Here is a 16,117-nt window from a genome sequence, read left to right as displayed (position 1 = left end):
TTTCTGTGCAATAATTTCTGCTACCAAATAACTTGTTTCCTGAGCCTTTTCACTGACACTGAATTTATTCATAAAAACTGCACTCTGTTTCTTTTGAGATTGCAATAGCGTTTTAAAATAATCAGCACTTTTATTTTCCATATCATTATGATTTTTCGTGAAATGTCTTTTCAATTTTGTTGGAGCCATTGCTGTATTTGAAAATTGTTTGCCACAGATGAGACACAGTGGAAGAGGACAATCTGGATCACCAGTCAATGTAAAGCCCATAAGTAATTTTCATTGTAAAGATGAACCTTTTTAATATTTTTTTTTTGTATTTGTGTTTTGAAATTCGGTATGAGATTCTAATTCTTCATCACTAGCCCCTTCAGAATTCTCTGGATTTTTTCTCTTCAAAAATTTCCACATTTTAACGGTTAGAAATTTCTATAAAATACAAAATGTAAAAAATATGATAAATCAAAATTAGCTAATAAAACTGAAGCACAATACATAAAGGAAAACAAAAGAAATACATGGGAAAATGGGGAGAGAGAGAGAGAGAGAAAAAATGGAACAACTCCAGTATATGGTGATCGTTGTTTGCATCGTGCAAAGCACTTATGTAACATCATGTTGGAGGCTTAATGGATTTTTTACAACACTCAAAAAGAATTAAAATAGACTTTAATACTTCCTATATTTCGTCCTAGTCACTAGGACATCTACGGGGATTACAAGAAAATTAATGTAACATATGCACAAATAACAAACAATACTAAGCCCAACCACGTGGGTGACACTAAAGTCCTATCTAGGTAGAGCGCCCTCTAAGGGTAGTAGTAGGTGGCCTGGAATGTAAGGTGGGAACTCTGGTGATGAGTGTTTCCCAAATCTTCGGAAGCTTAATGCATCCATATTTATTGAGATTTGGTTGGTTTTTGAGAGCTGCTGCTGCTTCTAAGAAAAGTCTCTCTTTCTTGAATTTGCTGTGGTGGAGCATGGTGGTTTTCTTCCATGATACTCTGTGGGTGTTGTCCAAAACATGGTCAGCCAAGCCTGAATGGCCATAGTTGTGTTTGAAGATGTAAGACTTGTGTTCCTCTAGACGGATGGATGCTGATCTGCCTGTCTGTCCAAAGTACGCCAGCTTACAGGAACAGGGTACTTTGTAAACTCCAGGCAGAGAGAGAGGAGGGAGCTGATCTTTCGTAGAACGGATAAGGGTAGCCAGTTTGCGGTGGGGCTTATATGCTGTGTGTAGATTGTATTGTTTCAGTATCTTGGCTATTTTTTCAGATGTGCCACGGATGTAGGGTATGGTGATGGCATTTTTAAAATCTTGTTGACGAGAAGGAAGGGGACTGGGGGAGGAGTTGATTATTTTTTTGATACTGTGATCGCTGTAGCCATTGGAGAGGAAAGTGCTGTGTGTGTAGTTAAGCTCATTAGTGAGGGCAGTTCCACTGGAACAAAGATTGTGGGCTCTCTTGGTAAGAGGTTTAATAATGCCATATTGTTGAGAGGGGTGGTGGTGGTGGGAGAGTTTGTGAATGTATCTGCCTGTGTGTGTGGGGGTTTTCTGTATACGGTGAAGGTAAGTGTATCATTAGGCAAGCGTGTGACTAAGGTGTCTAGGAAGGGTAAACAATTGTTCTTTTCCTTTTCCATAGTGAACTGGATTCTTGGATGTAGACTATTGAGATGACTGAGGAAGGAGTCTAACGTGTCTGGGCCATGAGGCCAAATAGAGAACACATCATCTACATATCTTAGCCAGATAGAAGGTTTGAGTGGGGCTGAGTCTATGGCTCGTATTTCGAAATCTTAGATTTCGAAAAATCCATTAAGCCTCCAACATGATGTCCTCACAGCATTTAAGCCTCTACACACGCACTTATGTAACCTTATTCACCATTCAGAACAAACTATCGATATATCGAATTAAATGTGGGAATATATTTTCACGTAGGTTAGCTAACAGTGGCATACCTCAAATGAAATTGATCTTGGAACAATAAAAATACTTAATACATGTGGCACTATCATTAAAAGTATTCATTTTAAAAAAAAATCGGTTAAATTAAAGGGCCAAGAAAATTAGTTTATAAAACAGATTCAGTTATGTTAGTAATATAATATTTAGTAAATTAATAAAAATATAATAGAAAAAGTATAGTAAAAAGAAATTAAACAATCATGAAAAATCAGGTGGCCCCCATTAATGCATAAGTACCAAATAATGTAATTAATAATATTATTTAAACATAATTATTATTTATTTGAGTCTAACTTTCATAAATACATAACACCTAAATTCATAATTTGCAATGATATAATTAATAAATTGATGAAATGACAAAAATCAATTGCTCAAACTATCGACTGCAACCTGAAAAAAAGGAGTAACCTTCCCAAAAATTAGATTAGGAGCAACACGAATCACAGGCTTGTAGCTCCTAAATTTTACAATTTCTCCTAAAAAAACAATCACCGTAAAGTGGAGTTTAGCCGAGAAAACATACAAACTTTTCATATTAATGAGTGAATACGTACCTACACACTAGAATACACATAGGATTGATAAGAGACTGAATGCGCTTCTTGCTTGCACTGACTCATAAGTGACACTAGCAAAAGCTAGAACTAGCTCCAGTTGGTGTATGATAAGTGGATCACGGACAGCATTGCCTCGCATCCTAGTGGGAGTTAATACAACTAACGCGAACTCGAATTTATTCCTTTCAGAGAACATTTATTATTTTCTTCCGCTGTTTAAGTTCATTTATTTTCCGCTGCTATTCATTATTATTTCTCGCAGAACCCCTAGCAACGTCTCGTGGAACCCTGGTTGAGAAACGCTGCCCTAAAGGAATATCAAGGTTGAAGTAATGCAGAAATGATATATTTCCTATATACAAGTAGTGAAAAGGTGTATCATTTTATTGTTAAATTACTCTGAATCAGAAATAGATGTTGAAATTTTTTTTCACTTGGTTATACTATAAATTAAAAATGCAAAGAAATTATATTCTTGGTTTAATCCTTTATGCAAGTGTAAGCAAACACAGCTTTACACACACCCAAAAGGATATGGGCTTTGTATTATGCAATACTAAGCCAATTTATGTGAGGTCATCAGCCTCTATATACAAGTAGCCCAGTAGTTGTGAAGATGCTTCATGTGCAAACTTTGTTTGCTTATACTTGGATAAATGATTAAACCAATAATATAATTTCCTGGTGTCTTTAATTTATAGTATAACCATGCTTCATGTGCAAACTTTGTTTGCTTATACTTGGATAAAGGATTAAACCAATAATATAATTTCCTGGTATCTTTAATTTATAGTATAACCAAGGGAAAAAAAAAAAACTTTCAAGATTCCTTTCACTGTTACCAAATGGCTTATTGTACTTGACTAAATTTATTGGCACAACTAATAGTTTGAGTTAAATAACTTTAATTAGTTTCAAGGTCTACATTGTGATCTTTATGTGAACCCATCTTCAAGAGCAGACATATATGTATGCTCTTGAAGATAAGCATCTTGAACATAAGCATCTTGAACATAAGCATCTTTAACATGAACTACTGTGTGACATTTTGTTTTTCAAGATTTGTTAAATATTTTAGACCAAAATAATTAATATATTGAAAATGTAACTTTTCAATATATTAATTATTTAAGAATTATTTCTTTAATTTTTTAAAAACATTTTTTGTAGTAATGTTTTAACTAATGACAAAGCTGATTTTTATAGTTGCCTGAAGAAGCTGGAGGAGTAAGAGCATTATCTCAGGGAAAAGGCAATATGCTTCTTGTTGGGACAACAAAGAATCGCATACTACAAGGAACTCTATCTCTAAACTTTTCTATTGTAGTCCAGGTAATTTAGTATTCTGCGTTATTCCTTTTTTTTTTTAATCCTTGTTGACTAGATGATGTAACAGAAGGGAATGAAAGAGTGTGCTGGAATGTGTCCTTTATACACTGCTCAAAACAATTAGGGGATATTTTAGTTTCTGTCAGATAATTATAAATTTCTGCAAATAATTATAACTATTGAGTACTTTATACATGAATAAATATTTCTTACTTATGGCTAGGGTGTGATTGATGAGGTATTTTTTAAATAATTGATATTTATTACACATTTAACAAATTATACATTTTAGCGTGAAAAGCTTGCCATCATATCTGATTTGTTCAGTTTGAGGTTATTGATCTTGGAAACAAAGTCAGCTGAATTCTTGATGTAAGAAGAGGATTTACCAGTGAGGTGTTTTAAGGAAGAGGCGAGATATTTAGATAAATTATGGGCGAGTCAATGCCTTCAACTATGGGTCTTAAGGGAATATTTATTTTGTGAATCTTAGGAAGGCCATACAACCATGGGATAAGAGGATGAACAGATCTGAGCGAAAGTCGGATATTCCTTGGTAATTCCGAAGTTGATTTTAGAAGATTGTTGGTACTATTATGTAACTCTCTTGTAACTGAACAAATCAGATATGATGGCAAGCTTCAATGTAGTTTCACTCTTTACCAATATACCAACTCAGGAGGTTCTTGCTCTTCTCAAGAACAAATTATCAAATAAGTTCTTCGCTTTATTTACTCATTGTGTTGACTCAGGCTACTTCAGATTCGAAGACAAGATCTACAAAAAAAAACACCGGACTAGCCATTGGTAGTTCCTTTCCCCGGGTGCTAGGAAACATTTCTTGAAGACTTTGAAGAAAAAGCTTTTTTGGCCACTCAGAAAACTAAAATCTGGCTCCATTATATTGATGATGATTTCCTTATATGGGAACATGGCCCAGATAATCTCAAAGTTTTCTTGGATCATTTAAATAACTTTCATCACAACATCAAATTCACCTCTGAGCTAGAAGTTAACAATTGTCTTTTTTTTTAGACATAAAACTAACCAGGATTACTGATAATATTAAAATTTCAATCTTCAGGAAACTAACACATACAGATAGATACCTTCATGCGTCCTCTCACCACTACCCTCCACAGAAATATGGCATATCTACTCTTGCGCACCAGGCCAGATTCTTATTATCAGATGACAAACAGCTTAAAAATGAACTTAATTTTCTCCAAAGGACCTTGATCAATAATGGTTTCTCTCCAAAAGTATTGAGAAACTTCTATTTCACCGTCGTCACAAACCAATCGAAGTTTCTACTACCCCCAGAGCTTACATTCCCTTACCTTACATCAGTTCCCTCTCCCCCAAACTGCCAAGAATATTAAAAAAGTTCAACATCAAAACATGCTTCTCTACTTTACCAAAACTCTGATTCAGCCTAAAGAAAAACATCACCATCTTCAGTTCCCGGGAGTATACAGAATTATTTGTAGTTGTGGTAAACCATATTATGGACAAACCAATAAATCAATCTTTCTCCATTTTGAAGAGCACAAAAGAGACATCTCTTATAATAGAATCCGAGCCAGCGCCCTCGCCAGCCACGTCTTGTCCTGTTCTCTGTAAACTCTGATGAAGGCCGCCAACACCAAATAGACTGGAATCTAACTTCTAATATTCACAAATGTTATGATGAACTTGAAAGACATATCCTGGAGTCAAAAGAAATCTCCCTCGATTCTACCCACATGAATAGCAACCTTAGTTACAATTTACCAGACTCTCATAGCTCTGCTATTCAGTACTGGTGTTCTTGCGAGATCACGCGCATGCATATAAATGTAGCTAGAACTGAAGTGGAGACTCCAATTCAAACTTAACTACAGTTTTTGAAAGCTCTGTTGTTGTGTGTAATGTTTCTCTCAGTCTTTTTGCATATAACCTTTGTGCTTTGACACCTAATGGAGTTGGCTTACCACGAAACTAGTTGTGTCCTTATTAAACTTTTATTCTTAATTATCTCAGTGTTTTAAGTCATTAAAATTATTGAATATATATATATAATGTGAATCCCACAAAAAAGTGTTAAACATACTCTGGATGGGCTAAGAACCTTTTTTTCAGACTACTTCAGGTATTGCACCTCCTAAACAATGAAATTCATATACCATCTTATTACAAATAACTTAATGCATAACAACCAGGTTGAGTAAAAAAAAATAATAATTTATTATAAACTTTATAACTAATATTTCTCTAATGTCACACCAGCACTCTCAGAATAACGGGAAGAAAAAGTAAGCAAGTAATGTAACAATTCTTGTAGATAAGCTTATATGTTCGTTACACATAGTTTTTAATTTTTCAGGAAATGATAACATACTAATATTAATTATATTATAATTAATATAATCAGAATATAATTAAATATGCTCAGAATATTAATTATAAAAACTTTATCCTTTCTTTTAGGCTTGCACGGTGATCCGAATGCATTTTTGGAAATTATGGAGACAACTACCGTGTTTGAATGAAAACTTTAGTTTAATATTACTAAAATTTTACATTTTACAATTCGACGTTTCGACCTTTATGTCAAGGTCATCTTCTGGAGCGTACAAATATACACAAGAAACAAGCTATACTACAATCATACTGGTTCATTAAAGACACTGACTAACCGCTACCACAATTGTTGGCCTGACCTCTGGTGAAAAATTCCAAGGATCTGGATGGCACACATTCAGCCAACCTAACATGAAAGATTCAACATAAGTCAGGACTCTAGCCAATCCACTAGTATTAGAAACCATTCCGCTCCAACTGGCTGGAATGATGTTAATATATGTATATAGTAGACAACACAAATAATAGGACTCGAGCGTTGATGTATAATTTATTTATTTATTTATTATTTTTTTTTCACCAGAGGTCAGGCCAACAATTGTGGTAGCGGTTAATCAGTGTCTTTAACGAACCAGTATGATTGTAGTATAGCTTGTTTCTTGTGTATATTTGTACGCTCCAGAAGATGACCTTGACATAAAGGTCGAAACGTCGAATTGTAAAATTTTAGTAATATTAAACTAAAGTTTTTATTCAAACACGGTAGTTGTCTCCATAATTTCCAAAAATGCATAAAAACTTTAATTAATACTTTCCTATATTTTGTCATAGTTACGTTGCCATCATCAGGGATCACATAAAACAATGATATGTGCATGCAGGCAGTAACGCTGAGCGAATGAGGCTAAATAAAGGCAACAGAAGACAGGCCTAGAGTCCTAAACAGTGTCTCCCTAATGATCTAAATTGGGTTGTCTTGGCCGTTGGGTCTGACGTTCTTAAAATGTATCTCTCAAATTTGAAGCAGTATCATGTACTCAAATTTGTTGAGGTTTGGAAAGTTTTTGAAAGCTGAGGCAGATTTGATGAATGGTCTTTCATACTTGTATTTGCTGTGGTGTAATACAGTGGCCTTCTTCCAGCGTATCCTGTGGTGGGTGTCCAAAGCATGGTCAATTTTTTGGGAAAAATTTTTTCCAAAAAATTTGTTGCTTAAACCACTCCTAAACTTGAGTATGGGATAAGCATTCATCACCGTATGCTTTTTGAACCTTTTGATGTGTTTTCGTAAAACTTTTACTAAGTTTAACACAAAAGTTAATCGCAGCTCTGTTTAAAACTCATTTTCCAACCGTTTGTCAAAACACACTGTCACTCTTGGCACTATAACTCAGCTTCTAATGAAACAAATGTCATAAACAGTTGACACAACACTAATGAAGGTTGCTGCTTTTGACCACAAAAAGATACAATTTGACAGAGGGTGTATAAGCTTATCCAGGAGAATTACGATTATCAACAGAGATTCCATTCCATGCAAGGCCCGTCAATATGGCAAGTTGAAGATATCCAAACAACTGAATCGATTAGCCTTTCTAAAACGCTGCTGGGATAACAATGTGATTTCAAATTGTGTTAAATTAAAACACCAATTTATGTCATCAAAGGCTTTGCATATTTACAGACACACTAGCTTCACTCTTCTACGGGAGCAGATTGTCGCCACCCGCATTCTCCAGGCTGACACCAATGAAACTATCTGTGTGCTGGCAGAAGATACTTCACTTGCAAACTTTGTTTGCTTATAGTTGGATAAAGGATTAAACCAAGAATATAATTTCTTGGTATCTTTATTTTATAGTATAACCAAGGGGAAAAAACTTCCTAGATTCCTTTCACTGTGACCAAATGGCATATTGTACTCATTATACTAGATTCCATCCATGTGTTCACTGGGCATCCACAGATACTGTATAGCCATGTGGTCCTGTTGTATGCTTTTCATACTAGATTTATTGGCACAAATAATAGTTTGAGTTAAATAACTTTAATTAGTTTCAAAGTCTACATTGTGATCTTTATGTGAATGCATAAAGATTGGACGATCCTTTCCGATGTCTTGAACGCTTCAGCAGACAGAGAATTTCAAAGAATCCGATGTTGGCACATTAAGATATTTGAGAGTCTACAAAAAAACTCATCTTTCAAATCTCAGCTACCTTCTAACACAGATAAACTTATCTTCCCTTGCTCTGAAGCAAGTAGTGCACTCACACCTGGCCATAACTTTGCAGTCGCACCCAAGAAAATTCCTGCAGAGGAAATAATGGTACAAATTGAATGAAGTTGCTGCAGCCTTCCCAGCCATATTGCCAACAACATCAGACTGTAGCCAGTGTTCTCACCATAGTCAAACCATGAAAAAATAACCTATTAAAAAAGAATTTGAGGCTCTTCAAGAGATTAAAGCAACAACAGAATAATAATTACCAAAGCAGATAAGGAAAATGCCACTGTGGTTTTAAACCAATCAGATTACTCGGGTAAGCTTGCCTCTTTACTACTTGATTGTTCTACCTCCCCCCCCCCCATAGACTATGATCCCACCAGCACAGAAATCAGAACATTTCATAGACTCCTTAAAAAGGTTACACTTGGTCTGCGGAAGTTACAAACAGATTAAAACCTTATAACTCTAGACTCCTCCCCACCAGATATATGGACTACCAAAAATCCATAAACAAAATGTTCCATTACATCCCATTGTAGATGGCACATTGATTCACCCACATACAAACTAGCCAAACATTTATCCTAAACAGTGTAAAAAACTCGGTCCGCTTTAAAGCTAGCATAGAAAACTTCATGCTCCAACACACTGACATGATGATCAATTTTTATATCTCCTCCTTATTCACCAATGACCCCTCAACAATACCTTAGACCTCATTCAAGCCATATTTCCTTCTAATATCTCATCCTATTTCAGTTCACCATGAACTCAGGCTATTTTGTTTGGCAAGTAGAATTCTACAAACAGATAGAGGGAACTGCCATGGGTTCTGCACTCTTTCCTCCCCAGCCAACTTCTTTGTGGAGACCTTTGAAGAAAAATCCTTAAAAGATGCCTTCCAAAAACCCACTGTCAGGCTATGCTAACAGTGGGTTTTTTGGTGATGTGTTCTCCATTTGGCCACATGGCCATACACTTCACAATTTCTTAACACACCTAAACAATCAATACCCTAGGATCTAGTTTACCTTGGGAATGGAAAACAACAACAGTCCCATTCCTAGATATTCTGATTACATGCCAGGCTTATGGATCCCTGGCATTCTCCATTTACAGAAAACCCACACATACAGTTAAATGCATTCACCAGCAGTCACCCCTGCCCCAACAATGTGAGATCATAAAAACCCTATGTAACAGGGCAAAATTTATTTGTTCAGAAAACAGAGCCCTAACTACTGAACTTGACCTAACACTTTCTTAGCCAATGGCTACAATCTCCCAAAAATCCAAAAAAATAATAAAACCATATAACAGCAATCCACTCCCTTCCACTTCAAAGCAGAGATTACTCAAAATCTATCACTATTCCATATATCAGGGGCACATTTAAAAAATTAACAAAAATCCTAAGGAAATATGACCTTACAACCAGTTAAAGACCACATAAGAAATTGGCATTTCTTATCCACTCCACCGAAGACCAGCCACATCCCCTAGACCCACCAGGAGTGTACCAGATCCCTTGCAGTTGTAAACTGTCCTACTATGGACAAACAGACAGGACAGCCAATATCAGCCTATCCAAACATAAGGACTACATCTCGGTCCACCAGTGCGGTCACTCAGGACTTGCTCACCATGTTTTGGATATGCTAGAAGAAAGCTTCTATTACACTATCTATAATATTGACGAAATATAGGAAAGTATTAATTAAAGTTTTTATACTTAATATTCTAGTATAAATTATCATTTCCTGAAAAATTAAAAGCTAATGTATTAATGCAAACCAGTTTAAAATAAAGCATGTTAAAGTGAGCCTGGCACCTTAAACAGAAACTAGGGCCTTATATTTCATGACATTTGGAAGTCTCTTATGAATATATTCATGCAACCTATTAGACTTTCATTATGTCAATAATCATCTAAAGACCTTGCTCAGCAGCGAACATTTCACACTTGATATGCCAGATGATGTTATACATTTCGAAATAACTGCTGTTAGAAGTGGTCAGATTTTTTTTGTATATTATTATTTCCGACTTTTAGTTTATTAGTTTTACAATAAACCTATGATTAAATCCCATTATTGTAGTTTCTTTTACTTGTCTTCACAGTTTGGTTTCATTATATTTAGAATAAAATATTTAGAATATTTCATTCTAAATATTCTCTCATCTAAATATTTTGGAAAGAATGTAGAAGATAAATATTCTAGTTGAAATGTGTTTTAGAGGCTTAGAAAAGAATATTCGAAAGGAATCAAAAGATTATAAATGAAATTATGAAAGTTGAAGACTGTTTTAGAGGCTACTAAGAAAACATAGATATAGAGGAAAGAATACTCAAAAGTAATCAAAAGATTATAAATAAGATATTAAAACTCATAAGGATATTTTGAATATCTGTAATTACTTTGAAATACAGTCATACTCCGACTTACACGAATCCGGAGTTATGCGGTTTCTTATATGTACATATTCCCATCCCCCTTCATGCCTCACCACTAGTCATATCTTTCTGGCGCCCGCCACATTCGTCATTGTCGCACATGCTGTGAACAAGCACAGAACATGTTTCGCACGGTCTCCATTCCTACACGACTTTTAGTCTACAAACCTTGCAACTATTTAATGTTATGTGTTCTTGATAAAAATTTTATCACATAAAAAATAATAATGTCGTCCAAAAGAAGCAAGTCTGATTCTTCTACAGCTAGCAAGAAAAGAAAAAACATTGACTTTGGAAACAAAACTCAACATTATTAAGGATTTTGAAGGCAGAATGAAAATTTGTGAGCTATCAAAGAAGTTTGATCTACAGGAATCCACAGTAAGAACAATCATGAAAGATAAAGAAAGAATTCTCACTGTTGTGAAAAATGCCCAATCATTGAATTCAAGCATAATTCTTAAACGTCATGGGATTATTGGTAAGATGGAAACGATGCTTAAATTATGGTGTGATAATCAAGTGAGAGAAAAAAATTGTCCAGTTGATCAAACGACAATATGTAGCCAAGCCAAGCTGATTTTTGAGAGTCTAAAAGTAGAAGCTGGAGAAGCGGCCAAAGAAGAAAATTTTGTGGCCAGTAATGGTTGGTTCAACCGATTTAAAAATCGCTGTAACTGGCACAGCATCACAGAGAGTGGAGAGGCTTCGTCTGCTTTTCCTGAGACACTTAAGGCTATCATCGAGGAAGGTAGCTATAGCAGTCAAACCATATTTAATGTAGATGAGACCGGCTTGTTCTGCAAAAAGATGCCTAAGAGAACTTTCATTGCACGTGAAGAAAAAACGTTTCCTGGCTTTAAGGCTTCCAAAGATTGGTTGACAGTAATGCTTGGTGGAAATGCAGCTGGTGATGGCAAGTTAAAACCTCTCTTAATTTATCGCTCCGAAAATCCAAGAGCTCTGGAAAAAAAATCTAAAGCTGGCTTGCCAGTGATTTGGAAGTCAAATTCTAAAGCTTGGGTGACTGCTTCTATTTTCGAAGACTGGTTTGGTCACCACTTCATACCTGAAGTTGAACATTATTGCCAGTTTAAAAAAATTCCGTTTAAAGTTATGCTCATTATTGATAATGCACCTGGTCACCCTCCTGCAACTTTAATTGATTTTGATCCACGTGTAAAAGTTGTTTTCTTGCCTCCAAATACAACCAGCTTACTTCAACCGATGGACCAAGGAGTTATCAAAACATTCAAAGCGTACTACAACGGCATTCGTTTGCAAGTCTGAATGAAGCTATGAGGCAAAATGAGTGCTTCTCTGTTAAAGATTTTTGGAAACAGTTTAATGTTTTAGATGCTGTAAGGATTATTGGAGATTCTTGGGGTGAAATTTCCCAAAAAACCTTTGTCCATCCTTTTTTAAATGCAAAATGGAAATGTTGCCAGGCAATTAGATTTAGAAGTCGACAGCGAAGATGTCAGCGAGCTGTTAGACTTGCATAACAAAGAGCTTACAATCGATGAACTCATAGAAATACGTGAGCAAAGCACTACTGAAGAGACCGAAATCTCAGATCCAGTTCTACCAGAAAAGCACATGACAATTGCAAAATTAACAGAAGGTCTCAGCTTAATTAAGAAAGGTTTACAGATTTTGGAGGACATATCTATGTCCTCCAAAATCTGTAAACTCCAAACGAGGAATGAATTGTAGCCACAAGGCAAGGAATAAAAAAATCATTGGCTTGCTATGAAGAAATTTTGCGTGACAAGAAAAAGACATTATGCAGTCAGACGAATCTATTAGATTGTATGAAACCATCGACATCGAAATAACTTTCTTTTTTTTATCTATGATAAACTACAATTATGTTTATATTTCTTAAAAAATATAGGTATTTTTGTAAACCTTTGGTCCCAATTAACTAATATTTTGTATGTTTGTATATATAAATTACATGCAAAATTATACCCCGAGTTACGCGAATTCGACTTACGTGCTTTTTGTTGGTCCCACCTACCACGTAACTTCGGGGTATCACTGTATTATTAAATAAGATAAAAACTGATAGATCACTGACAGAAAACATCCATCAAGAATCGAAACAAGCGTATATTTCATATTTGAGATTAAAAAAAATCCAACCAACATATAGTAAAATATGATAGTAGAATATTTTTCCAGAAGATCAGAAAGCTCAATCCAGACAGGCAGATCTCTCTCATAATCAGTTATGTGAAAACCACAAATAATATTGAGTGTGAGAATTATTCAAGAATTTTGAAAGGTTTTCCACTTTATTATACTATAAATTAAAGATGCCAAGAATTTATGTTCTTGGTTTCATCTTTTATCCAAGTGTAAGCAAACAAAGTTTGTCCATGTCACTTAATGACTGGGCTACTTGCATATAGAGACTAATGACTTCACATCAATTCCCTTAGTATCCAATAATGCAATGTACATATCCTTATAGACATGTATAATACTATGCATTATGGGAAGGGCCACTACCCAGACTGGTTTTGACCTTTATTGAGGTCTCATCAATGGGAGACAGACACAGAAGTGATACCAAGGTTGAAGTAATGCAGAAGTCATATTTCCATATACAAGTAGTCAAAAAGTGTCACACCTTATTACTAAAATACTCTGGATTAGAGAAGAACATTTTTTACTAAAGCAATTGATGTGAAGTCATTAGCCTCTCTATATAAGAAGTCCAGTCTTGAAGTGACTTCATGTGCAAACCTTGTCTGCTTACTTAGATAAAGGATGAAACCAAGAATATAACTTTTTGGCATCTTTAATTTATACTATAACCAAGTGGAAAAACTTTCGACATCTATCTCTAATCCAGAATATTATTAGAGGCTAAGGACCTCACATCAGTTGCCTTAGTATCCCATAATGCAACGCACATATCCTTAGGTGATCTCTCTCTCTCTTAGGTTGGAAATATGTAACTGTTTGATGGAAATGCTACGAGTCCCATTTCATTTCTCTCTCTCTATATATATACATATTGGTTTCAAGGTAATACTAAAATATATGTTTGTGTGATTATTTAGTTTTTCTTAGTTTTAGAGCTTGTTTGTTGGAATGAAACTGTTCTGATCTCCTGATTAATATCTGACCAGGTGTTTATTCAGGAAACTTTTACATAACTTTTAACTATCTCTTCCATTATTGCCACATTAAGCTACTTTTTCAATAAACATGAAATTTTGAAAGATCCCAATTTAAATTCCACATATATATTAAGTAATTAATGCAACCAATATCATAAATGATAATTAAAATCTGGCATTGCATATATTTTAATAGGGTCATACTGAAGAAATCTGGGCATTAGCTGTTCATCCTACAAATAATCAATTTCTCACTGGAGGTTATGATCATGCTATTCACTTATGGGATACAATGTCTCATTCTGTTGTTTGGAGCAAAGATGTAGGAGTAAGTGCAATCATTGTTAATTTATTCATGCATTTATCCCTTTTTTAGTTTTAAATAAGTTAGTAGAGTTTATAGCCATGATATTTTTTATTTTTGAACATGTTGATAGTGTGGTTCTATTTTCTAGTTTTAAGCCTCAAGCTAAAGGATAGAAAGCATTGTGATATTAGATTAGCTTAATGATATAAAATATTTCTTCAAATTACCATATTTTTCGAACCATAAGACGCACCTTTTTACATAGAAAAATCGACTTAAAATTAGGGTGCGTCTTATGGTCCGAAGGTAACATTAAAATACGAATCTTTACACTGTATCGAAGCTGTTAGCGAAGTTCAATTACTGCCACAATATGTTAATAAAATTAGTAAGTATGCCACTGAAGGTAGGTACCTAAGTTATCTCGTTGCATGTGGGTGAATCACCGATTTAGAGCGTCAGTAGTCATTAGTGTGTAAAAATGCACTTTTGTACAGTTCATTTGAATTATTTTTTATAAGTCGTTAAAATTTTCATCTTAAAATTAGAAAAAATGAGTGTAAAACAAAAAAGACTTTCATATAACGTGAGTTATAAATTAAATGTGATAAATTATGCAAAACAATATGGAAACAGAGCAGCAGAAAGACATTTTGGTTCACCACCAACAGAAAAAATGGTTAGCGAGTGAAGAAAACAAGAGGAACAATTAAAACTGCTATGTAAACACAAGAAAACATTCCATTTGGACCTATAAAAATGGCCAGAATTAGAAGTACAAATGAAAAATTGGGTAACAAATCATCGAAACATGGGAATATCTGTTTCTACGAAAATGATAATTTTTGAAGCGAAACGATGGGCAACTGCTAATGGAATTTTAGATTTTACTGGATCACTGTCTTGGTGCTTTAGATTTATGAAAAGACACGGGTTATGCATGCGTACAAAAAACCACTCTAGGCCAAAAAATGCTGGCTGACTATGAAGCTTAAATTATAGAATTCCATAGATTTGTCATATCAGCGAGAAGGAAATTTAACTTTGAGCTATTGCTAACATGGATGAAGTGCCTCTAACTTTTGATGTTCCTTCAAATCGGACAGTAGATTCAAAAGGCACCAAATCAATAGTGATCAAAACAACAGGTCATGAAAAAACTCGCTACACTGTAGTTTTAGCTTGTTGCATGGATGGAAAACAAAACTACCCCCATGTTAATCTTCAAGAGAAAAACATTACCAAGAGATGAAATTCCTCATGGCATTATTATCTACGTTCAAGGTAAAGGTAACATAAAGTAATGAAATTATGGATACAAAAGGTGGGCAAAACGTCCAGGTGCATTGTTTAAAAAGTCTGCGATGTTAGTGTGGGATCAATTCAGAGCGCATAAAACAGAATCAACCAAGAAGCTTCTAAAAGAAATGAATACAGAAATCCCAGAGTCCTTACATGTCAATTACAACCCTTGGTGGATCTATTAATAAACCATTCAAAAATTTTATGCGGGAAGAGTGAAACAAATGGATGGCAAAGCCAAATCACAATGTTACAGTAACAGGACGTATGAAATGGCCAACAATTTCAGAAGTATGTACCGGGTGAAAAATTCATGGGAAGCTGTGAAAGAAGAGACGATTATAAAGTCATTTAATAAATGTAGGATAAGTAATGCGATGAATGGTACCGAAGATGTTGCAGTTTTTGAAGGGAGTGACAATAGTTCAGACGAAAGTAATATGAACGATGACATTATGGGGGGGGGGGGGTGGGGG

The 16,117-nt window shown here is 34.9% G+C and overlaps 1 protein-coding gene across 5 annotated transcripts in view; it reads left to right on the top strand.

Moving 5' to 3' along the window:
- LOC150102559 (echinoderm microtubule-associated protein-like 2) overlaps positions 1-16,117 on the top strand; it is a 373,793-nt gene that overhangs the window by 275,304 nt on the left and 82,372 nt on the right. For all 5 annotated transcript variants that reach the window (XM_090399817.1, XM_090399820.1, XM_090399815.1 and 2 more), the window contains 2 exons: positions 3,748-3,873; positions 14,229-14,360. In XM_090399817.1, the coding sequence (XP_090255943.1) occupies positions 3,748-3,873; positions 14,229-14,360 (258 nt within the window). The remainder of the gene's footprint in view (positions 1-3,747; positions 3,874-14,228; positions 14,361-16,117) is intronic.

Source organism: Typopeltis vanoorti, chromosome 10, assembly GCF_054136105.1.
Source record: "Typopeltis vanoorti isolate ZY-2024b chromosome 10, IOZ_Tvanoo_1.0, whole genome shotgun sequence".
NCBI lineage: Eukaryota > Metazoa > Arthropoda > Arachnida > Uropygi > Thelyphonidae > Typopeltis > Typopeltis vanoorti.
The sequence above is the reverse complement of the archived record's forward strand: the minus strand, read 5'-3'. Positions and strand labels throughout refer to the sequence as shown.